The 25,191-nt window shown below is 36.2% G+C and overlaps 1 protein-coding gene across 1 annotated transcript in view; it reads left to right on the top strand.

Annotated features, from left to right (window-relative positions):
* Positions 1-25,191, top strand: part of PRMT3 (protein arginine methyltransferase 3) — a 123,006-nt gene that overhangs the window by 48,683 nt on the left and 49,132 nt on the right. Inside the window, exons 11-12 of the mRNA XM_043451398.1 lie at positions 12,242-12,320; positions 23,152-23,339. Coding sequence (XP_043307333.1) covers positions 12,242-12,320; positions 23,152-23,339 — 267 coding nt within the window. The remainder of the gene's footprint in view (positions 1-12,241; positions 12,321-23,151; positions 23,340-25,191) is intronic.

Below are 25,191 nucleotides of genomic sequence, written 5' to 3'. Positions count from 1 at the left end.
GGAAATCAAAACTACAACAGTTTTAAATGAGCTTGTAGCTCATTTCAGCATTGTCTTCTATAAAATTTCTGTTCATTTCTTTTGCTTATCATTCTGTTTGTGACTTTTGTCTTTTTATTTTCTGAGTTTCTTATCTATTACAATTATCAATCTGTTACTCGGCCTACTGTCATATCTTTTGCTTCTCTTTGTTTTGAGGCACATAATAGAATGTTTCTTTCTGTCTCCTTTGAAGTTAGATGTGGCCCTGTGACTTCCCTGTAACCTAGCCTGTCTTGACAGGTACGTTATTCTCTCTCAGTTATATTTGTTGGCAGTGTCTGGTTTGTCATTTCTCTCTTTTTTTGGTGTAATTTGGTGAATAGACATTCTTAACTTTGTGTATCAGATTTATCAAACTTCTTTATGGTTTGAGTTTTTTGTATCTTGTTTTAATAAACCTTTCTAAAATTACCATTGTATATTTATTAGACTTCTCCATTTTCCATGCCTCTTCACCTCTTTCATATTTTCTAATGTTTTGGCTTTCTGAACTGCACTCTGGATAATTTTTCAGTCCACCTGTTTTTTTTCTGAAGTTATTTTTCACAATCTGTTAAACTCATCTGTTGTTTTTTTATATCCTCTTCTCTAGATTTTTTTTAACTGAAGGATAGTTTGATTTACAGTATCATGCTATTTACAATATGTGTGTTATTTGCAATATTGTGTTACTTTCAGCATGGTGATTCATGATTTTTGCAGATTATATTCCATTACAGGTTATTATAAGGTAATGGGTATAATTCATCTGTTATGTAGTATTTCCTTATTGTTTATGTATCTGGTGGCTCATACAGTAGAGAATTTGCCTGCCAGTGCAGGAGACCTGAGTTCGATCCCTGGTTCAGGAAGATCCCCTGGAGAAGGAAATGGCTACCCACTCCAATATTCTTGCCTGGAGAACCCACGGACAGAGGAGCCTGGCGGGCTACAGTTCATGGGGTCACAAAGAGTCAGACTTGACTGAGTGACTAACACGTCACAATTTGTATCTGTTAGTCTATTCCTCTAATTTGTCCCTTCTTTTTCTCTCCCCTTTGGTGATCACAAGTTTGTGAGTCTATTTCTGTTGTGCATATACATTCATTTGTGCGATTTTTTAGGTTCCACTGATAGGTGATATTGTATAGTATTTGTCTTTCTCTGACATTTCGCTAAGCATAAAGTTCTCTAGGTTTGTTCACATTGCTGCAAATGGCAGTGTTTCATTATTTTTTATGGCTGAGTATTACTTTGCTAACAAAGGTCCGTCTGGTCAAGGCTATGGTTTTTCCAGTGGTCATGTATGGATGTGAGAGTTGGACTGTGAAGCAAGCTGAGTGCCGAAAAATTGATGCTTTTGAAGTGTGGTGTTGGAGAAGACTCTTGAGAGTCTCTTGGACTGCAAGGAGATCCAACCAGTCCATCCTAAAGGAGATCAGTCCTGGGTGTTCATTGGAGGGACTGATGCTGAAGCTGAAACTCCAATACTTTGGCCACCTGATGTGAAGAACTGACTCATTGGAAAAGACCCTGATGCTGGGAGGGATTGGGGGCAGGAGGAGAAGGGGATGAGATATGCTGGATGGCATCATCGACTCGGTGAGCATGAGTTTGTATAACTCTGGGAGTTGGTGATGGACAGGGAGGCCTGGCGTGCTGCGATTCATGGGGTCACAAAGAGTTGGACACAACTGAGCGACTGAACTGAACTGAATTGAATATTCATGTGTGTGTGTTTGACATCTTCCTAGGCCAATCATCTAGTGCTGGGCACTTGAGTTGCTTCTTTGTCTTGTTGTTCAGTCTCTAAGTCATGTCTGATTTTTGCAACCCCATGAACTGCAACACTCCAGGCTTCCCTGTCCTTCACTGTCTATGTCTGAAATATTACAAATAGTGCTGCTATGAACATTGGGGTACATGTATCCTGTTCAATTACTGTGTCTGTTTTTTCCGGATATACACCCAGGAGTGGAATTGCTGGATCTTATGGTAGTTCTGTTTTTAATTTTTTAAGGAACCTCTAGTCTGTTTTGTATAATGGCTGCACCAGTGTACATTCCCAACAACAGTGTGGAAGGGTTCCCTTTTCTTCACATCCTCTTCAGCATTTGTTATTTGTATACTTTTTGATGATAGCCATTGTAACAGATGTGAGTTACATTTATTTCATTGTGGTTTTGATTTGCATTTCTCTTAATAATTAGCATTATTTAACATCTTTTCATGTGCTTGTTAGCCATCTGTATGTCTTATTTGGAAAAATATCTATTCAGGTCTTCTGCCCATTTTTTAATTGGATTTGTTTTAATTCTTCAGTTTTTATAAAACTGGATCATACAAACTAGTCACGGATTTAGTACTCAGAAGTAACCACTTTCCCCATCACAACGTTTTTCTCTACTCCATGTGGGGTTGTCATGGTGGAACACTCGCCCCTTCCTTTCCTCCCTTTTTCTGTTCTCAGGATCTTAGTTGGAATTCAAAACAGGAAAAAAGTTCCCTATCAGTGTTTGACTTAAAGATTTTAGTATTCATTGAAAATGATTTCTTAGATTCATTATTTAATTAGAAGTTACAAATTTGTGGTATTCTATCATTTATTCTTTATTTGTTACTAAGTACTTTCTCTCATCAAATACTTGGTTATGAAGTATAGTTTATAGTTGAAAGGGCGATAAATGCTGGATATTTTCTATGTAACATTTTTAGAATAATGAATTGTTCTGCAGCATTTTCTAAAGGGATTTTTGGAGTTTTTTTTTTGTAGTGTCATTATGAACTCATATTTGATGTGTTTTGAACCATTGTAATTATTATTTTGATTTTTGAATTGGCCCATGTTTAGCTAATGATAAGCATTTGAATTAACCTCTTAGATGCCTTTAACAATTTCTAGTTATCCTCGGTATAATGATGAAAAGAAAAAAATGTATGTTTATAATCCAGATTATACTTTCTGATAGTATAAACCTCTTTACAGTCACTTTATACTGCCTAAACTTGGAAGGAGCCAAGGAATCCTGATTCTTTCACTGGAAAACAGTATCTAGAGATCACAGTCTCAGTTCTAGGAATGCTCGTTACTACTGGACTGTCACTGGTTGTATGTTATTCTTAGTAGACAGATATAGCTATTTTTTTAGTATTAAAAAGCCATGAGTTTACACTGATATTTCCAATTTAAGATTATGGAATTTTTAATTCTTTAACTTTACACTGTATCTCTTTGTAGAAAAATCTTGATTCTTAAAATAAAAATTGCTTATTTGTTCTAATATGTATCTATATAATAGTTTCAAAATTTTTACATGAATTTTACTAGTAACAAAATTTGTAAATGAAGTTTTATAACTTCATTTATGATTTCCTTATATATATTTTTTTGTCCTAGAATATATATCTCATGAGAAATGTATAGTCTAAATACTGTGTTTTAAAGTTAACCTGAGGGGGACTTTCCAGGTGATGCAGTGGTAGAGAATCTGCCTGCCAGTGCAGGAGATGCAAGCGATATGGGTTCAGTCCCTGGAGTAGAAAATGGCAGCCTGCTGCAGTATTCTTGCCTGGAACATTTCAGGTACAGAGGAGACTGGCGAGTACAGTCTGTGGAGTCCAAAGAGTCAGACACAACTGAGCATTTCCTTTGGTTATGTAACCAACTTGACATACCTTCAGATGTATTTGTTTTCTTTCTCTTCAGTTTGGAAGAATTGCTTCTTTTTTCTCTTTTTAGTTTAAATTTATGTTTTAATTACAAAAAAGTTCAGTGATTCCATTCTTCTGTCCATTAGTTAATAGATAAATTTTTGTTTCATTTTTAGCTTTTGGCTTATTATTAAAATATTAGATATGTATATGTTTACATTTTTACCCTTGTGTTATGCAGAGTTAATATACTCTATGTATTGTTCTATGCTTTGTGTTTTTTAATTTAAAATTATATCTTGACCATCATTCTATATCATTATAGAGAAATACTCGTTCTTTTCTATGGCTGGTTAATATTCCATTGTCTAGATAAATGTAATGTAAATAACTAATATTCATGAAAATGTCTATCATTCTTTTGCTGTTACAAATAATAATGTATTGTGTATTCTTATACATTATTCATTTTATTTCATGTTCCTGGAGGTGGGATTGATGGGTCAAAGACTTAATGCATATGCAGTATTAACAATTTTTACCAAATTCTTCTTAGCACTTACCTTACCATTCTGCCTTCTTGCCAGTAGTATGAGAGTTCCTGTTTTTTCAGTTTTACCAACAAAGTATGTTGCAGAATTACTTTTATTTATTTTTTTTTATTTATTTTATTTATTTATTTGGCTGTTCCCAGCCTTAGCTGCAGCATGTGGGATCAAGTTCCCTGACCAGGGATTGAACCCTGGCCCCCTGCATTGGGAGCACAGAGTCCCAGCCTCTAGACCACCAGGGAAGTCCCGCAGAATTACTTTTAAATGATTGAAGTTTTTCCTGCCACCTGGACATTGTAAATTAGCATGGTGAATTCACAAGAGGACTAGCTTACGTTAAGAATTATTGGAAACAGTGTTGGGGTGGGGAGGAGATATGTGTTTGACCATGGTTCTAAACTGGGTTGGCAGGGAGGGGGCAAGGTGGCAGCAGATGAGATTTTAAGTTTATATTTACTCTGCAGATACATTTGGTTGTCTCTGTTTTGTTATTTAGGATCATTTCCTCTTCTGTTCCTCACTTTGGCTGGACGATAGGTTTTATCTCCTGTTTCCCAATGTTTATTCACTTTATAATAGCTTTAGCAAATGACTCTCAAGGTGATGACCAGCTTACTGATGCATCTAACTAGATGGTCTGTTTTTTCTTCTTCTGGTATATATGTTGTACTCAGAGGATCAGTAGCTCCTAAAAATGCATTTTTGCAGGAAACAGAATGTGATCTTGTTCAAGCCTTGAATCATACTATTAATAGAGTTCATCTTTCCTGTAGTCTGAAATATCTATAACTTAAGAATATTGTATGACTGTGCTGTTATAGAAATGTAACTTAATATATCAATAATTCTCTTTTTAAAAGTGCTAGCAAGTGATTGTTTTGTAAGTAGAATATCCAGTTTAAATTATTTTTTTCAATCACTGTGGGGAATTGGGAATATTGTTTCAGAAATACACATACATCTTTCTCCAAAGAAGACATACAAGTGGCCAGCAGGCACATGAAAAAATGCTCAGTATCACTAATTATTAGAGAAATGAAAATCATAACTACAGTGAAGTACACCTCACACCGATCAGAATGGCCATTATTAAAAAGCCTATAAATAATAAATACTGGAGAGGATATGGAGAAAAAGGAACCCTCCTACACTGTTGGTGGGAATGAAATTGGTGCAGCCCTAGAGAAGAGTATGAAAATTCCTTAGGAATAAAAATAGGGTTACCATACGATCTAGCCATTCTACTCTCGGGCTTATAAATCTGGAGAAAATTTTAATTTGAAAAGATACGTGTACCCCAGTGTTTATAGCAGCACTATTTGTAATAGCCACGTCATGGAAGCAACCTAAGTGTCCATTGACAGATAAATGGAAAAAGCAGAAACTGTGTGTGTGTGTGTGTGTGTGTACACACAGTGGGATATTAGCCATAAAAATGAATGAAATAATATTATTTGCAGCAGCATGAATGAACCTAGAGATTATCATAGTAACTGAAGTAAGTCAGATAAAGACAGCTAATCATGATATTTATATGTGCAGTCTAAAAGAAATAGGGCAAGTGAACTTATTTACAAAACAGAAATGACTCATAGATATAGAAAACAAACTTACGGTTACCAGAGGGGAAAGGGGGAATGTGATAAATAGGGAGTTTTGGATTGACATACACACACTGCTGTATATAAAATAGATACACCACAAGGACCTCCTGTATAACACACGGTGTGTCCATGCACATGCCCAGGCGTGTCAGACTCCTTGCAGCCCTATAGACTGTAGTCCTCCAGGCTCCTCTGCCATGGGATTTTGCAGGCAAGAGTACTGGAATGCATTCATTTTCTCCTCCAGGGGTCTTTCTGACCCAGAGATTGAACCTGCATCTCCAGTATTGACAGGAGTATTCTTTACCACTGAGCTACCTCAGAAGCCCATAACACAAGGGACTATATTCAGTATCTTGTAATAATCTGTAATGGAAAAGAATATGAAAAAGAATTTGGAATTAGATTTTATAGGCGGCTTGTTTAATATTTAGAATAATCTTTTTATCTTTAAATAAATCCATATTATTGCCTATTTGTTACTAGACTTTCTACAGATTAGCTCTTTGTTTTATTTTTGCTTTCCCATGGCCCCACTTTTTAAACTGGTTAATTCTGCCTAAGAGTGTATCAGTAATTCAGTTATTTGAACTGAAGAAAAAAAAAATGAGTCAGCAGAAGCACCTTATTCTGAAGGTATCACAACTTTCTTTTTATCATTAATTTGTCTATTCCAAGAATAGATATCATGGACAGGCACTTTAAAATAAGGTTCCTATTTCAATGAATAATGTTAATGACTCTTTTAGTTCCAGATTTGACCCAGTGTGTTCCTTTTGTAGTAATTAATTTTTGAAGTGTAAATGCAAATTTTAATTTTAACAAATGAATGTCAATTTGGGAAGAAGAGTGCTCCATGAGCATCATGGGAGAAAGTGCGGAGTATAATTCTCTTCCAGATGGCACCCCTACAGGTGAGGCAGCAGCCTGTGAAATTACAGTCTGAATCACACTGCAGACAAGCAGGGCATTTGGAGCAAAGCCTTCTGATATCAGTAATAAATGACTTGGTTCAGAACCAAGGACAATTCCCAGGAAATTAAAGCCCATTCTGTCACATAGGGAGCCTATAGTAAAATGAAGTTTAGCAAAGTGGAAAGTTGAGAGAAAGGACAATAACTGCGAGCAGTCCATATATGAATCTTTTCATCTGCTAATATACTTAACTAGACATTTTAATTTATCTCACAAATACTAAGTTTTGTTTCTACATATAGTATATTCATGGATTTTCTAAAGTAGTATTTTTCACAGTGAATGCTGGCTAACAGCCAGTTGCCAACTAAGCTTTCACTCTGAAATATTATCAATCAGGTACCTGTTGTAAACCTAATCCTGTTTAATATGTGCTGGGTATTTTTTATTTCAGAACACTTGAGTCCTTAATTACAAACGTGGTATAATATAATACAAATGTGTGTAATAAGTCATGTCTGACTCTTTGCAACCCCATGGACTGTAGCCCACTGAGCTTCTATGTCCATGGGATTTTCCAGGCAAGAATACTGGACAGTGTTGCCATTTCCTACTCCAGGGGATCTTCCTGACCCAGGGATCAAACCTGCATCTCCTATATTGGCAGGGGGATTCTTTACCACTGAGCCATCGGGGAAGCCCCATAATATAATATGAATACCAAGTCTTATTTTTACTGAGGTAAATCAATAAGAAGCAACATAGAATAGTTACTTAGAACTTGGCCTCTATAGACAGATAGACCAGGGTTCAAATTCTGACTCATTCAACTGTTTCTTTAACTGTGAGCTGTTTTTTTTAAGTCTTATGATTTTAGATTATGTAACATTTCTAAGGCTTAGTTTCCTTGTCAGCTGAATGAAAATAATATGTGCTTTAGGGACGAATTAAATAAGATATTCCATAAAGGACACTTAATATTACTGTGATGATATTTACCACTATTAATATTTGAAAATTAATTTTAGAAAGCAGAACAGCACTTTAAAATAACCAGTTTTCATTAAAGTGCCATGTTAGAGTATAAAGCAGAATAAAGAGATGGAGTTTGGTGGGGAAAGAAGATATTTAATATGGAGAATCCAGAAAATCCTTTTTGAGGAGGTAGTAGGTGAACAGATATCCAGATACTAAGTGAAATAAATGACTAGTGAAATTGTCAGTCTTCATCAAGTATTAAATAATGTGGCTTGAGTTTTCCCTGGTGGTCCAGTGGTTAGAGGGGCTTCCCAGGTGGCTCAGTGGTAAAGAATCCGCCTGCCAGTGCAGGAGACACAGGTTAATCTCTGGGTCAGGCAGATTACCCTGGAGGGGGAAGTGGCAGCCCAGTCCAGTATTCCTGCCAGGAGAATCCCATGTCCTGAGGAGCCTTGTGGACTACACAGTCCATGGGTTTGCAGAGTCAGACCCGACTGAACATGCACGTACGCCAGTGGTTAGGACTCAGCGTTTTCACTGCCAGGGCCCAAGTTTGATCCCTGATAGGGGAGCTAAGAGCCCTCTAGCTGCACAATTAGACCATAATAATAATAATGTGGCATATTTAGTAGACAGGCTCAATATGAACATGGGTAATCCATGGTTGTTTTGAAGAAATGCTATTCTACTGATTTGCTAGTTTAGTTGATCTTTACCGTAAAGTTTAGAAAAGTACTTTGACAGAATAGAGCCCTTGTCGTATACTTATACTAGAAATATCTTACTTGTTGTTCAGTTGCCAATTCCTGTCCAATTCTTTGTGACCCCATGGACTGCAGCAAGCCAGGCTTCCCTGTCCCTCACTATCTCCTGGAGTTTGCCCAAGTTCATGTCCATTCAAATATCTTGCTACAGAAAGGAAAAAAGGTATTATCAGAAATAGATATACGGTTTTCCCTGGTGGCTCAGTGGTGAGGAGTTCGCCTGCCAGCGCTGGAGAGACAAGTTTGATCCCTGTTTTGGGAAGATCCCACATGCCACAGAGCAGTTAGGCCCGTTTGCCACAACTGTTGAGCCTGTGCTCTAGAGCCCGGGACCCGAAAGTACTGAAGCCCACTCCCCACCACAGCCCACGCTCTGTAACAGAAGCCGCCTCAGTGAGACTGTGCAGCACAGCTAGAGAGTGGACCCTGCTTGCTGTAACTAGCGAAAAGGGCAGCAGTGAACATCTAGCACAACCAAAATAAACAAAGTTATTTTTAAAAACCAAAGTTAAAGAAATAGCTTTAAAGTATTGTTTTTAATTTTACACCAATGAAGAGTGAAAAAGGAGGGGGAGAAAGGAATGTGGAAAGGAAAAAACCTTCTGCTTCTACCATTTTAGCCCAGTTCCATCCCATAGTAGCAGACCCCATATGACTTCTGCCAATACTCTTTAATAGGTTTTATGTGTTAACTCTGTGCCAGGCACTGTGCTAAATGTATCAACAAAAGCATTTGATTATTTGCTTTCAGAAATTTTCCTACCTAATAATGTTGGCTCACTCTGAAATTTGTGACATAATGCATGGCATCTAGGAAGGGATGTTTGTGCATCCAGGGATGATGATCCTCCTTTTGTTTGCCTGCCCCTCTATCTCAGGTTGAGTTTGGTTAGCAGCATTTGGAATTGAATCTTAAAGCCAGTGTTTATGATGGGATCTGAAGATTGTCCAGAGTTATTTTTCCAGCTACATATCCTAAAATAAGTCACTTAACCTTGCTAGTACTGATTTCTCTGATATGAAAATCACATTGTTTAAATAGTTAGAACCTCAGAAGTGCTCTCTAATATTGTTCGATCATGGTTCTGGGTAATCATTATGGGGTATGTGGAAAAGGGCTTATTGGTATTTTTTATTTTGAATGGAAGTAGACATATAGGAAATTCTTTAGTATAAATACCAAACTTCAGAGGATTAAGAAAAATTGACATTTTTAACCCAGAGGGAAAAAATCTCTCTGAGAACCTTGAAGTTGGAATTGGCACTAATTTGGCCAGCCTGATCAGATTATTTTGATTGGGTTTAAAATTGTGTTTATGAATTTTAAAGAAATTTCAAACATTTTAAAGAAGGGTCTTTTTATTTTTTGTATGCACACACATATACATAGTCTTGGATAATCTGGAAAAAAGTGACTCCTGGGGAAAAAAGAAAAGGAATTTTAATTCTGACTCAAGGATTTTTAATAAAGGACCATTCACTAAATAAATACTATATGATTCTGAAGAATCTGGTAAACCTTCCTTCTCTAATGTATTAAACATAATTTTAAAAATCTCAGTAGCCTTTACAAATATATTTTTAAGTACTTATTTTTTTTAGTTAAACTGATAAGATTTACTGCTGTAAACCCTTTTGCATTTATTAACATATTTAGGTCTTGCAACAGCACTGTGATATAGAATACCATTGTTATTGTCACTTTTGTTATCATGCATGTATGCATGCATACTCGGTTGTGTACAACTCCTTGAGACCCCATGGGCTGTAGCCCGCCAGGCTCCTCTGTCCATGGGATTTCCCAGGCAAGAATACTGCAGTGGGTTGCCATTTCCTTCTCCAGGGGATCTTCTGGACCCAGGAATTGAACCTGGGTCTCCTGCATTGCAGGCAGATCTTTACTGTCTGAGCCACTAGGGAAGTCCAAATCCTTAATTTTCCTAAGTAAATACATTAATACAAGATTTGTTGCTAAGTCTGTGTTTTGTAGGCAGTTATTTTCTTATCAATAAATTAGTGAGTTGGAGGGAAAAGATAAATGCCAGTGTAGAGTTGCTAGCAGCAATTTAATTAGGTTCTGTTATAAGTGATTCAGAATGAGAGCTGTATTTTCTGTAAATTTAAATTTGCTGTTAATCTCTTGGGAAAATGACCCATCTCTAGTTTTGCAGGTTTTTCTGTTAGAGAAACCTTTGAAACGTTCATTGTGTTGTATATTGATCTTGTTAGACCCTTAATTTGTGCACAGAACAAATGAATGAAAACAGTTTTGTTTCACAATGCTGACATGAGGGTAACACTCTTATCCATTCACCTTTAGCAATAATAGGGTTTACTGTATGCTAATAAGTACTGTACTGAAGACTTAACTTTCCCTACTTTTCAGGGCTGTTGGGAGATGGGCCCCAGAAGAAGACTAATAGAAACTGGCTTTGATCTCTCACTTATAATTACTTTATCATTTCTATAATAAACTGTGTAGCATACTACTAGAATGTGCTGTGTATGTGACACCGATACAGTAAGTCCCCTACATACGAACCTTCAAGTAGCGAACTCTGAAAGATTCAAATGTGCCCAGGATCACACTGTACTACTGTACTTTTCAGGTTGCTTTACCGTAAGAGTAGAAATGTTTTCTTAATTTTTTGTTTTTTATGTTTTATTTGTATGAAATGTACTATAAACCTGTTATAGTACTATATAGCCAGTTGTGTTAGCTTGTTACTTAGGCTAACTCTGGTGGATTTACAAACTGGACTTACAGCCGTGCTCTCAGAATGCAACTGGTTCGTATGTAGGGGACTTACTGTGGTGGTGAGTTATCTTTTCATTTGTGCTGTGATTATCCTTTCTTGGTGAAGGAGTCAGTGGTGTTCTCCAGAATCTGGAGTGCACTGGGGCCAAGTTTCACACAGTGTGTTTCAGACTGCTGAACAACAACTCTGCTGAGTCGTGTGAGATGTTGATACATGTTACATAGGAAAAGAAAGGTCTCTAGTCAAAAAGTGGGCAATACTTATTTAAAATATATTCAGCCGTACTCTTCACTGTAACACTTTTCAGAACTTGTTAATGTGCTGTTGTGCATTATGAATCTCTCCGAGGAGGATAGAGAATCTGATCTTCCTCACCTCTTTAATTAAAAGTCCCCTCCCCTCTTTTTTTTTTTTTAAAAAAAAAACTCTTCAAAGAGAATGTCTTTGGGCAGAAAATAACTTTGGGAAAAGATATTCTAAACCAGTTTCTCAGTCTTAGCCTTATAGACGTTTGAGATCAGACATACGTTTGTTTGGGGGGCCATCTTATGCCAGTAGAAGATGTTTACCAGTAAAGGACATTTACCTCCCAAATAGTTGTGACAATCAAAAATGTCCTCTGGGGGCAAATAGAACAACTGGTTGCAGATTCATACTGCAGTAGTCCAGGAAGTTATACAATACATTAGCAATTTCTGTGTGAAACTTTCCTTTTAATGGGGAAGAAACAATAGTCTAGGAAGTGGAAGCACAGGTGGAGAAGGTTCATTACGTTCTACTGTAATAAACATTCTGGATCCACTTTGTACCCTGGCTTGATTTAATTATTACATGGAGAATTTCCTGCGAAAAGTAATTTCAAACTTTGAAGACTATTACATGGTAGAGACAAAAAAAAAATATTTTTTGCTAAAATAGTAGCCTAGATATTTAAAGTTATCTGCTTATGATGATATTGCACATTTCTGAAAACCACTTTTTCCTTTTTATTTATATAGGGCTATTTTCTTCTCTTTGAGTCTATGTTAGATTCTGTCCTTTATGCAAAGAACAAATACTTGGCAAAAGGAGGATCGGGTGAGTATAAAATTCAAAGTAGTCTAATTTTAGTCTGGCAGAACCAAATGAACCTTTGGATTTCAAATAAACTATGCATGACTGAGAAAGTTCCCAATAGAGATGAAAGATATTTCCATTAGAGGAAGCTTTAAGACATTTATTTAGTGTACTGTTGATAGTAGAACATTATATTGATATAAGATATGCAGGACTCCCAAGTTAATGGTATTCTCGTGAACACGTGAGTGTTTTGATTTGTTTGTTTGTTTTTATGACATTTAGTTGTTGTTTTTCCCCAAAACAATGTTTCATACTAGGTTGGAAATCATTCACTTTGGTAGCAAATTTTCCATGACTTCAGTAAATGTATAAACCTGTCTTCTCTGTGATTTAACAAAAACATTTAAATATTGGTTTCTGTTAAATTTATAAAGTACCGCATACCAGTCAGTATTTTTAAATAGATCCCAATAAATGTGGAAGGCTTCCTTTTCATATCCATGGTGAACTTTTACTCATATTGTCTGCATACTCAGTGAGATTGTGTTTCATAGACTTTCTGCTGTAAACAGTTGTATACACATAGAGTGTCCTCAGGATTATGTTTTGCTCATCTTTGGCTCTTTACTGAGCTCTACAGCTCCTGGAATATAGATAGAACATAATACATGTTTGTTGCATTGAATCATTAAAACTGAGTTGAATAGCATCTGTTGATAGCATAGTTGAAGGTCCCTGGACCTTCCGTTTCTCAAAGCTTTAGAATTAGTAAGTCATTTCTGTGGTCCAAGTATAGTTGATAAAACTGCTATATAAAAGTAGATGAAAAGGAGGATACATTTTGAACTGATATCATAAAGCACTTGAGCATACATATGCTTTCTGCCCATTCATGTTCTGTGAAATTACTTGGCAGTAAAAATCAGTAAGACCAAAACAGAAAGCACACAGAAAATTCTCCAGTACAATTGAGTTCTTTTTATAATAGCATTTAAGTGGATTGCCTTTCTTTTGCAAAATGCTCTCAATTTATCACTGTATTTTCTGCGACCATTTCAAGATATGTTTCTGATCTGTGACATGAATGTGGCTAGAATGTTTTAGATATATTTTACCCTGTAATAATTGGCTTTCAATAATTGGAGTGGGTTTTTTTTTAATGACAACTATACTTAATGACTAAAAACTAATATTATCTACTATTTGTCTACTAGTTGCCAAATAATACAGTCTACCTTTATTTATTGTATTACATGTAGTTGTCACAACAGCCCGTTGAGATTTTAGAAACATAGATGTCCTGGATGGTACATTTAAATATCCAAGCCTTGAACTTGTTTTTCTAAACACAGATCTGCCAGGCTCTAGTATTCATGTTCTATTCACTGTCCCTTGTTGTTTCTTTACTAAAGTGCATTTTATTGAATCTCATTCTTGCCTTGAAGTTGTTTCAGGGAGGATTCAGAAAACTGTTTCCATACCTCCCTGAGTGGTGTTCATTGATCTTACTGAAGGACTGACAGCAGCTTAATACATTTAAATTGAATTCTCGATGAAATTCGTTAAGAACTTACAGCCTTGTGAATAAAGAGGTTATAGCTGAAACAGTGGCAGAGCTATTTTCCATCATCGGAGGGATAAAGTAGAGACACATAAGTTTATCTCTTTCCATATTTTTATATAGCTGCTTTTAGCACTCAGATTTTCTAGGGGTGTATTAAAGAGAGGTCAGCATTCAGCTGCATCAGTGGTGCTATTGAATGTTACTTATCAACAGAATCAAAAAGGTAGGAAAAGACAGAAATAAGTAACATGAAGTGATCTAACCTATTTTGTATATTTGAGCATGCTTTGATGAATATCATCAGTCATCTAGATGCTCATTCTTTTATTGCAAACAAAAGTTTTATGTTTTTCTTAATGAAAGATTTACTAAGCAATTAGTAGTGTAAAGATTTAAGAAAGAATAACTGAATTATGAGAAACAGACTATTGAAGACTATATAAGCATGAAGGGACCACACTTTATTTTTACAGGAATCTTGGTTCAGTTTATGTTTTACTTTATATATACTGGCATGGCCTTTATAAAACATAGTCAGCCAATAACTTAAGTATTCACTCTCCTAACCACCAAGTAATTCCACAGTACTTTAGAGGTGCTCATTTTCTGCTGTTATCACTAATAAAAGTAAAGTTTTGTGGGGATTCCCTGGCAGTCCAGTGGTTAGAATGCGGTGCATTCACTGCCATGTGCCCGTGTTCAGTCCTCTGTTGGGGAACTAAGATTCCACATGCCATGTGGTGAGGCCAAATAAAAAAATAAAAAATAAAATAAATTTTTAAGTTTTGTAGAGTTACTGAAAGTGGGTTTACTACTTTCTGCTTATTATTAGTTTACCAATTGTATATCAGAAATGTAGTGTTTTTACATTAAACCGACTTGCTTGGTGGCTCAGATGGTAAAGCGTCTGCCTACAATGTGGGAGACCTGGGTTCGATCCCTGGGTCGGGAAGATCCTCTGGAGAAGGAAATGGCAACCCATTCCAGTACTCTTGCCTGGAAAATCCCATGGATAGAAGAGCCCAGTAAGCTACAGTCCGTGGGGTTGCAAAGAGTCCGACACAGCTGAGTGACTTCACTTACATCAACCCAACCAAAAAATCAGGAGGAAAACCAGGAAAATGTTAGATCATGACCAGTGCATATTTTTACAAGGAATTGAGTTGAAAACCAATGTATATTTTAGGATTGAAGCATAGATATAAATGTTTTATACACTAAAAGTGTCAAAATTCCTACACGGATTTATCTTTAATAGGAATTTATGGAATTCATTATTTCATAATTTGAGGGTTGGCTGTTTATGTCGCTTAAAACTGACAACTCAAATTAATAGCATTATAAGTACGTTTAGCACTACAAAGGTAATATTAAAATGATACTGTTGATTAAAATTGAATGGTGAGGCTTGTGGTCATCAATCCTGTCTGTGTCTTGATTGTGGTGGTGATTGTATATAACTGGTGTATTTATCAAATCACATAGGATTACACACCAAAAAGGGCAAAGAGAGTGAGTTTTACTGCATGTAAACTTTATCTCAGTAGAATTGACTTTAAAAAAAAAAAGCAGTATTACCTCCGTCAGGTCAAATAATCATGATATAATATGATTTCTAGCTATTTTGAAAAATAAAGCTGTGTACTAACTTTATGCCCACTTCTATGATTTTTGTTAGTATTATCAATATATCTCTCTATAACAAAAAAATAATTGGGTGATTACAAAGAGGAAAGGAAAGGGGAAGAACAAGTAAATACACTAACTTTATCATTACTCGTGATAGGAGATTAGTAAATACTATTAAAAAGAGACAAACAGAAGATATTCTGTAAGGTTGTAATTATAAAGTTAGCTATTAGAACAAAAAAGGCAGACTTAGTAAAAAAAAAAAAAAAAAGAATACTTAAGAAAAAAGGAAAACGATTGTGCAGTTGAACTACTTAAAAAACAAAATAAAACAAAAACTACAGATAACAGAGTAACAAAATGATAGGAACAAGAAAAATTTTCATATCAATAATGTAAATGGACTAATTTATAAATGAGAAAGAATTAGGTTGTAACACAAGAGAGAACCTGATTCTATGGTACACCTAAGACAAAATTACATAGAAAAGTCAGGACAAAAAAAAGACACTCAAGCAAATAAAAAACAGTTATGATATTGATACCTAACAAAAGGGAATTTGGGCAAAATACATAATTAATCATAAAAACAGGGCTTAGCACTAAGGAGCAAAATCATGCCCATCTTCATAGCTACTGAAAATGTTGATGTATATAAAATACATGAACAATCTGAAAGTTTGGTTAAAAATGGCATACTTAAGTTGTTTGTTTCTGAGAATCTCCCCACGAAATATCTTCTCATTATAAAAGGGAAAAGAGTAAATTTCTCTGTAGAAGCCTGGCAGACTCCACTTCTAGTCATAATCAGAGTTGGCATCCTCCAGAATTGGACTAATTGATACTGTTGGAGCACGAAGAAATGATTTGTTGCTTTGAAACTTCCTCAGAACTGATAACATAGTCGTGTTTTTAGAATTTATTTAAGGTGTACACAGTAGTGGTGGTTCAGTGGTAAAGAATCCACCTGCCCAGCATGAGACTCAGATTGGATCCCAGGGTCGGAAAGATCGCCTGGAGAAGGAAGTGTCAGCCCACTCCAGTATTCTTGCCTGGGTAATCCCATGGACAGAGGAGCCTGGAGGGCTACTATGCATGGGATGACAGGGTCTGACATGACTTAGCTAGTAAACAGCAACAGTACACAGTAGTAGGTATTGCTGCCTCTGAAAAGTAGACAGAAATTTAGGTGTGTATCATTAGTAGAGCCTCAGTCATGGATTCATGCCTAACTTGCAAGGGAGGGAAAGAAACATTTTCTCGTTTTCAGCTTCTGTAGAAGAAAGCAGATCTGCCTCATAACAGGAAATCTCACAAACAGTTCAGAAGAGGGCAGCAAAACAGAGTGGCAGATACATGGCATTGGAATCCTGGTCTTTGCTGATAAGAAACTGCCTCTGTTATGAAGTCCAGGCTTACAGATGCCTTTCCCTTGCTATTTCCTCATGTGTGGAAAGCTGAACTCTAGAGTGTACTGACTTCTCCCTCATTTCTGCTTGGTTGCTCTCCTTTTTAGTGTGTCTCTCTGCTTTATCGCCTCATTCCTTTACTCGGGTGGAATGGGTAAGGCAGGACGTTCCCATTTTCCTCACTTAGCCCTGAAGTTTTATTAATCTCTAATCTTTCTCAACGCTTTTCTCTTTCCTCATTCTTTTCCAACAGGTGCTCATTAGGGCAGTTGAGTTCCTCTTTCCTTTTTCTCTGTTTGAAAAGCACAAAACATGGCATCATGAATAATGGAAAGCACAAAATTTTGCAGTCAGACCTCGAATTAAATCCCTGCTTCATCAGATGACTAGTTACCTAGTTAGCTGATTAAGAACAGTAATTTGGGCAAGTTACTTTATTCCTCTGAACTTCAGTTTCCTTATCTGAAAAATGAGGCTTATTATCTAGCTTTTTAGAATCAGTCAAAAGTCTAAATGAGGTGCTTGACATAAAGTAGTTGCTCAATAAACGTCGATTCCACTCCTTAGTTTTAGCTAAACATGAGATTCATGTTGTTTATACATTATAAAAGTTTGCGATCAATTTAGGCATTTTCACCTGCCTTTTGTATAGTACTTGACTTTTACATAACTTACTCAGTATAATCAGTCACTGACTGTGTCATAGTGCTTAGAGGTCTCCTTCAGTATTTCCACAATTCACTGTGTACTTCCTCATCTTCAGATTTGTTTCTCCCACATTTATTATTTTGGTTTTGTTCAGTGATATTGCAGTACTATCATTTTCTACCTTTTTTTAGTATAATTTTTCAGTGTATATTACAGCAACAATTTAGCCTAGCTAAGCTTTAGTGTGGGCCCAGAGGAAATGTTCCAATTTCCAAATAAACAGTTGGTTTTTAAGATAACCTTATTATATAAATTGAAATTAATTTTTTAAAACTGTGATTATTTGATGACGTAGTTACCTGGTAGTACATTTTCCTTTATTCATGACAGTCATTTTATCATTGACTATTGTTTCACCAAAGCTTTCCTCTGTGGTTCATATACTGTGAAAAGAACAGTCTGTTTTAACTTATTTATTGTCTCCTTTTTGTTATAAACCTTTTCCTTCTCTGGTTATTTATATACAAACAATGATGCTAGTGTTTAGTAGGAGTTGTTTCTTCATGCATCTCAGTCTTATCCTTTAGTGTCCAAAAGTTTGTGAGGCATTTCTAAGGGATAAAGGATTTCCCATCTTTATCTGTTCACCATGTGAGCTGTTCTAGTGACAAATGAATTCTGGGCAGTGAATCGAGAAGGACACAGATGTCAAAGCCATGAATTTATAAATGGTCTGCTAAGAAAAGGCTTTTGTCCAATCAGCGCTTTGTTAATTTCACCTACAAGAAGGAATAATTATTCAATTATGCTTCTATCTGACAAAAATCAGGTGACAAATGTGTCAGAATGCGAAGGTAAAGGGTTAGTCAGGATTCTGGCAGCTGGCCCAAAATGTTAGCCAGCTGTGAGGAGGTGGATAAAGAATCAAATTGACCTATAGCATTGATAGCAAGTCTTTCATGGATATTCATAGATCTTACTAACTGAAAGATAAAAACTTACTTCTAAATTCTAACAAATACAGAGGCCATGATTTTTTATATCTTTGTGAAATATAATTAGATTGAAAAATAAACTGCAAAAAATTAAATCATATTCCTCCTTAGTCTGTTTCTTATTACCAACATATTTTTAAAATTGTTTTTTAACAGTTAAAATATGTTATTTTTACTTCCTATAATCTGCTAATTGTGTTAACAATTTTTTTTTAATTGGAGGATAATTACTTTACAGTATTGTGTTGGTTTTTGCCATACATCAACATGAATGGGCCACGGATATACATCTGTCCCCTCCCTCCTCAGCTCCCCTTCCGTCTCCCTCTCCATCCCACCCCTCGAGGCTGTCCCAGAGCACGGAGTCGAGCTCCCTATGTCACACAGCACGTTCCTACTTGCTGTCTGTTTTACATATGGTAATATATATGTTTCCATGCTTTTCTCTCAATTTGTCCACCCTCTCCTTCCCCAACTGTGTCCACAAGTCTGTTCTCTCTGCCTGTGTCTCCACTGCTGCCCTGCAGATAGGTTCATCAGTACCATCTTTCTAGATTCCGTACGCACATGTTAATATACAATGTCTTTCTGACTTATTTTACTCTGTGTAATAGGCTCTAGGTTCAACCACCTCATTAGGACTGACTCTAATGTGTTCTTTTTTTTAGTTGAGTAATATTCCATTATACACACACACACCATGATTTCTGTAAGATTCATCTGTCGATGGACTCTAGATTGCTTCCACGTACTGGCTATTGTAAAAAGTGCTGCCACAAGCATTTGGGTACATGCATCTCTTTCAGTTATGGTTTTCTCAGGGTATGTGCCCAGTAGTGGGATTTTTGTGTTGTATGGTAGTTCTGCTCCTCGTTGTCTAAGGAATTGCCATACTGTTCTCCATAGTGACTATATCAATTTATATTCCCACCAGTAGCAAGAGGGTTCCCTTCTCTCCACACCCTCTCCAGGTATTGTTTGTAGAATTTTTAATGATTATCATTCTGACTGGTGTGAGGTGATACCTCATTGTAGTTTTGATTTGCATTTCTCTAATATCAGAATTGCTTTTTAATTAGTTTTAGTAACTGAGTTTTTCCTTATAAAAACAGTGGAAAAGTTATCCTTACTTCTTAACGCTATTACTAACGAGTACATCATATTACTTGATTCAGTGCCTGAGTTCAGACATTTCTACAAAAGGCTAGATAGTATTTTAAGTCCACTAAGATTTTTAATAATATTCTAAAATAGAACTCTGTGAACCATGTTAAGTGGCTTGAATGTACACTGCCTCATCTGTGTTAGGAATATCCGTCAGATGCCTGCTCCTTGGAAGAAAAGTTGTGACCAACCTAGACAGCATATTAAAAAGCAGAGACATTACTTTGCCAACAAAGGTCCATCTAGTCAAAGCTGTGGTTTTTCCAGTAGTCATGTGTGGATGTGACAGTTGGACTATGAAGAAAGCTGAGTGCCAAAGAATTGATGCTTTTGAACTGTGGTGTTGGAGAAGACTCTTGAGAGTCCCTTGGACTGCAGGGAGATCCAACTAGTCAATCCTAAAGGAAATCGGTCCTGAATATTCATTGGAAGGACTGATGCTGAAGCTGAAACTCCAACACTTAGGCCACCTGATGTGAAGAACTGACTCGTTTGAAAAAAACCCAGCTGCTGGGAAGGATTGAAGGCAGGAGGAGAAGAGGACGACAGAGGATAAGATGGTTGCATGGCATCACCAACTCGATAGACATGAGTTTGAGCAAGCTCCAGGAGTTGGTGATGATGGACAGGGAAGCCTGGCATGCATGACTGCAGTTCATGGGGTCTCAAAGAGTTGGACACGACTGAGGGACTGAACTGATACCTAGTGTCCTGCTTATTTTTCTAGATAAAGTTTTATTAGAAAATAGCCATGCTCATGTACTTATAATTATCTGTGGGATGTTTACATCATAGCCCCAGAGATGAATAGTTTCAGTAAAGACCATATAGCCTGCAAAACGTAATACAGTCACTTTATATAAGATGTTTGCTGACCCCTGACCTATTATGTTCCTCTTTAAGGGTGAAATTACAGGACATAATGTTGGAAAGCTTCTATGATGGTCATATTAAGTCTGAAGTGTACATAAAAAACTTGGTGGTGGTTTGGTTGCTAAGTCTTGTTCAGCTCTTGCAACGCCATGGACTGTAGCCTACCAGTCCTCAGTCCATGTGATTCTCCAGGCAAGAATATTGGAGTGGGATGCCATTTCCTTCTCCAGGGGATCTTCCTGACCTAGATATCTAAAGTTGCTTCTATTTCTTCTTCATTGTTCCTCATCGTAAGAACCTCGTTAGGAAACTAAACATGCATACCTTTCCTATAGCAGATAACTTGTGAATCACCATTTGCAGTAGCATATCTTTACTTTGAAGTATTTATATCAATCAGAAATTTAAACACAGTCAAGAGGCTTACCACATTTGTGGAGGAAGAGGAAAGTAGAAGTAATTCAGGTTACCCAGCAGTCGACTCCAGCCCAGTGCAGTTGTCACACCTGACTCACTTGCTGCTTTAGACAAGACTTGGGAAACTTCTTATCAGTATCACAGCACCAGGTTTTTTTTCTGGGTATCTCAGATGTCAGGTTTGGAAGAAGCAGTTGCTTTGTTGTCAACAGATCTTATCGTGGGCTTTATTTAGAAGATAATTTAGTACTGCTGTCATTGAATAATAAAATTCCTACAGCTGTGGAGAGAAACAAAGTTCGGAGGAAGGAGGGTTATTTCTCTGATGTTTATGTCTGAAGGCTAAATTAATAATTGTGAAATTATTTCTTTTTCTTTGGCACACATCTAGTTTCTTTCAGTGTGTTGATACACTAATGTGTATTTTATATTTTAATTTACAAATTCCCTAAATTTTGACATTTGAAGGACAAAGTTAATTTGATTATTAGTCCAAAAAACGAGCATCAATATTGTTTTAAAAATTTTGTGTTATAAAGACTTTTACTTGTTACTAGAAGAGGGTTTCTCTCAGCTTCCCTGGTGGCTCAGTGGTAAAGAATCCACCTGGCAATGCAAAGGACACAGGTTCATTCCCTTATCCGAGAAGATCGCACATGCTGTGGAGCTACTAAGTCCATGCTCCACAACAAAAGAGGCCCCCGCAGTGAGAAGCCCATGCACCACAACTAGAGAGTAGCCCCCGTTCTCCGAAACTACAGAAAAGCACACATAGCCAAAACTAAATAAAAAAGTCTCTCTCTGAACACACTATTCCCTTACCTGTCTTAACACTTATTCTCTTGGTATTGAATCCAGATCACCTCTATTGAATTCCAAGCCTATGTATCAGCTGATAATTAATTGGATATTTTTACCTGTTTGTCTAAGCATTAAACTCTCATATTCCTCTTGAATCTGCCCTTATGTTATTCCGTTGCCCGGGTTAGTACCATAATTTGCCCAGTCACTAAGTATAAAGCCTGTCATCCTTGACTCTTCCTGTTTCTCGCTTTCATAGCCAGCCTGTCTTACCATGTGTTAGTTCTGTCTCCTAAACTTACCTTGACTGTATCTCCTCCTTTCCATTCCCACAGCCATCACTTTACTTCAGATCAGCTGAATTATTACAAGTGCCTCTTTCTTAAGTCTTGCTTCCCACCATTTATTCTCCACATTGTACTCCATGTGGCTTTTCTGAAACCAAAATTTGACCAGGTGCTCCCTCATATGAAATTTTTCACTGGCTTATCCTTATTCTCAGAATAAAGTCCAGTTTATTATTGTGGTTTACTCAGCACTGGCTTTATTTTATTTTATTTTATTTTATTTTGGTTTCTACTTAACCTTTGTAGCTTAGTATTCCTTACTTATTCCTCTCAAGTTGGAATGTACTATGTCCCTAGATGCCCAATGCCCATTCTACCTAGAACATATCCACTCCCCCCCGCCATTCCAGACTTACTTGTTTTTCAGCTCTCATCGTGATAATATCCTTGTTTCCCTGCCATAAACAAAGCTGAGTTAGCTGGGTTTTTGTTTGTTTTTTTTTTTCTGTAGGTCTCTTAGTACCTTATGCTTCCCCTTTCTTAGTATTTATTACATCACAAATAATTTTCAGTTTATTTGTCAGAATTGTATAAATGTAAGTTTGAGTAGGGACATGTATCCACAGTCTGTAAATTAGAGTAACTTACTGGCATATATTTAGTGCTCATAAATATTTACCTTTTATAATAAATAAGAGAGGATAATATGAACTGGTCTCCTGCACAACTATCTGTCCCATAATTTTCTTTACATGTCACATAACATCTTTAGAAAGGGCTTGTCTTTACACGTTTCAGAGGAACATAGAAGGTAAAAATCTCGTACCTCTTCACAGTCAGCATGTTTAATATTAATAAATTCAAGATTGTGTCATCCTTTTAAAATAATTTGAATAGGAGCTCATCACTGAAATCCTTACTTTAATCTTACTACCCTCCACTGCTAGTAATCAATTGCTAGTAATGTCTACTTTGGATTTGGTATTTCTGTTTAGCCTTAATGATTGTATTTTGTTATAAAGGGAGATAATGCTAAATTGTTGGGTGTTTTATTTGTTACAGTCTACCCTGATAGTTGCACTATCAGCCTTGTGGCGGTAAGTGATATGAATAAGCATGCTGATAGAATTGCTTTTTGGGATGACGTTTATGGCTTCAACATGTCCTGCATGAAGAAAGCAGTCATTCCGGAGGCTGTGGTGGATGTTTTAGATCCAAAGACACTTATTTCAGACGCCTGTAGTGTTAAGGTGGGTACTTTACTAATTTTCTTTAACGGTGTGGCTGTATTTCTTATTTTTCATTTATGAGGTTAGTATTTCAAATTGATGAATTGATTTTATGTATGGGTCTTCAAAACTAATCATTCTTCATTTTAATTAAAGCAACTTGATGTCATAATATTTACCAGTTGACTGTGCCATCCGTTTGGAATCACTTCTCTTTATGTAGTGAAGTTTCTTACACTGAAGGCTTGAATCATTGACTTAGTGAAGGCAGAAAGTCCTGTTGTATTGTCATTTCTGCTTCACCACCACCTCCTGCCCTTAATTCTAAGCTTCTAAGCTTCTTATTTATAGCCAGTTTATTCATTCATGTATGTTTCACACAGTTTAACTTCTCATTTGGATTTCTTCCAGCCTTTTCAGATTAAGTAATTACAGTGACTATGTCCATGAGACTAAAACCCTGCTATTTTAATTTTATATTCTTCACCATGTTAATCTCTCATTTTATTGACAGTTTTGCTATGTCAAATTTGCATGGGTTGAGTAATTTTGCAGTTAGTGATAGTACTGTTGGTTTTTGTGAAAGACTCCTTAATTTATCTATTTCGATTGTATAATGAAATAAATATAGCTTGTTTAGTGTTAAATTCAGAACACTGTCTCTCTTTAGTCACACTGTTACTTTCATAGTATCAATAATTATTCTTGGCACAAAGTATTCAATAGATAATCAGTAAAAGTTCATTAATTTTCTTAAGTGGATAAAGTCTTAAATTAATATGTAAAGTTTCTCAATAAGAACAAGCTGATTAAAATTGCATTCACCTTTTAAGAAAAAAAAATATAGCATGGTTAATGACTATAGGACTGTTCAGTGCCCTGGTACATTGAGTGTAAAGGATTTATTTGGATTCTTCCACTCAGGGAAGGGTGAATGGTTATAGCCAACTCAACCTTAAGATGGAACAGAAAGAGAAGGATCATGTCGTGGTGCTAATTTCTCTCTCTAGTTATTTCTTGGCTTAATTCCCAAAAATGCTATGGGTAAATAAAATAGTTGAAATAGAAGATTTAGGACTGATAAACAAAGGTGTTTAAAAAGTATACATATCCTTTCTCTTCATTTGTTTAGGTAAATGTAGCCTGTTCTGTATTCCCCAGTCCTTTTATAAATAAAAGGCAACCACAATGTAGCTTCCTTAAAATTTTCTCACTGTTTAAAATAGAGTAATGCCTCAAGTAGTCATGTGAATTGTGTTCACTGTGTTATAACCTATTCATGGTCAGCCAAATGCCGATGACAGCCTTCACAGCACAGCATCCTTTGGTCACACTGCTGTATCCGAGTCCGTCTACTCTCCATAGTGAAATGGAGAAGCCTTTGAACTAGGATGGAACAGGAAAATAAGGATATTTGGCCATTTTTTCCCCTGAAGTGAATCTTCTTAGTTGATTTTGTTCATTGGTTGGAATTGGTATGGTTGTTCCTAATATCTAACAAACTTCAAATGCACTTAGAAAAATGAATTCTAAAACACCTTGTTCTTTTAAATAGCATATGTTTTCAAGTTGGCATTTCCTACAAAAAAGATTGACTTACCACACATAATTTATTGCAAATGTATACCACTGGTGGTTTACAAAATGATTTTAGTTGGAACACAGGAAAACACTTTTTATTTGAGAGTATTTTAATCTATCTTAGAAAAAACTTGAGCACAACAGAGCCATGATTTGATATGTATTATTCATATAACAAGTCTAAGTAAAAAATACTAATTTGATTTAAAGAAGATGTAATTAAATATTAGTGCTAATAGCCTTTAAGTTTAGAAATAATCCCCAAAGTGGGGTGTGGGTGATTAAAGTTCGC

Source organism: Cervus canadensis, chromosome 29 (genome assembly GCF_019320065.1).
Source record: "Cervus canadensis isolate Bull #8, Minnesota chromosome 29, ASM1932006v1, whole genome shotgun sequence".
NCBI classification, from domain to species: Eukaryota; Metazoa; Chordata; class Mammalia; order Artiodactyla; family Cervidae; genus Cervus; species Cervus canadensis.
Note: the sequence above shows the minus strand (reverse complement) of the source record. Positions and strands in the feature narration are given on the sequence as shown.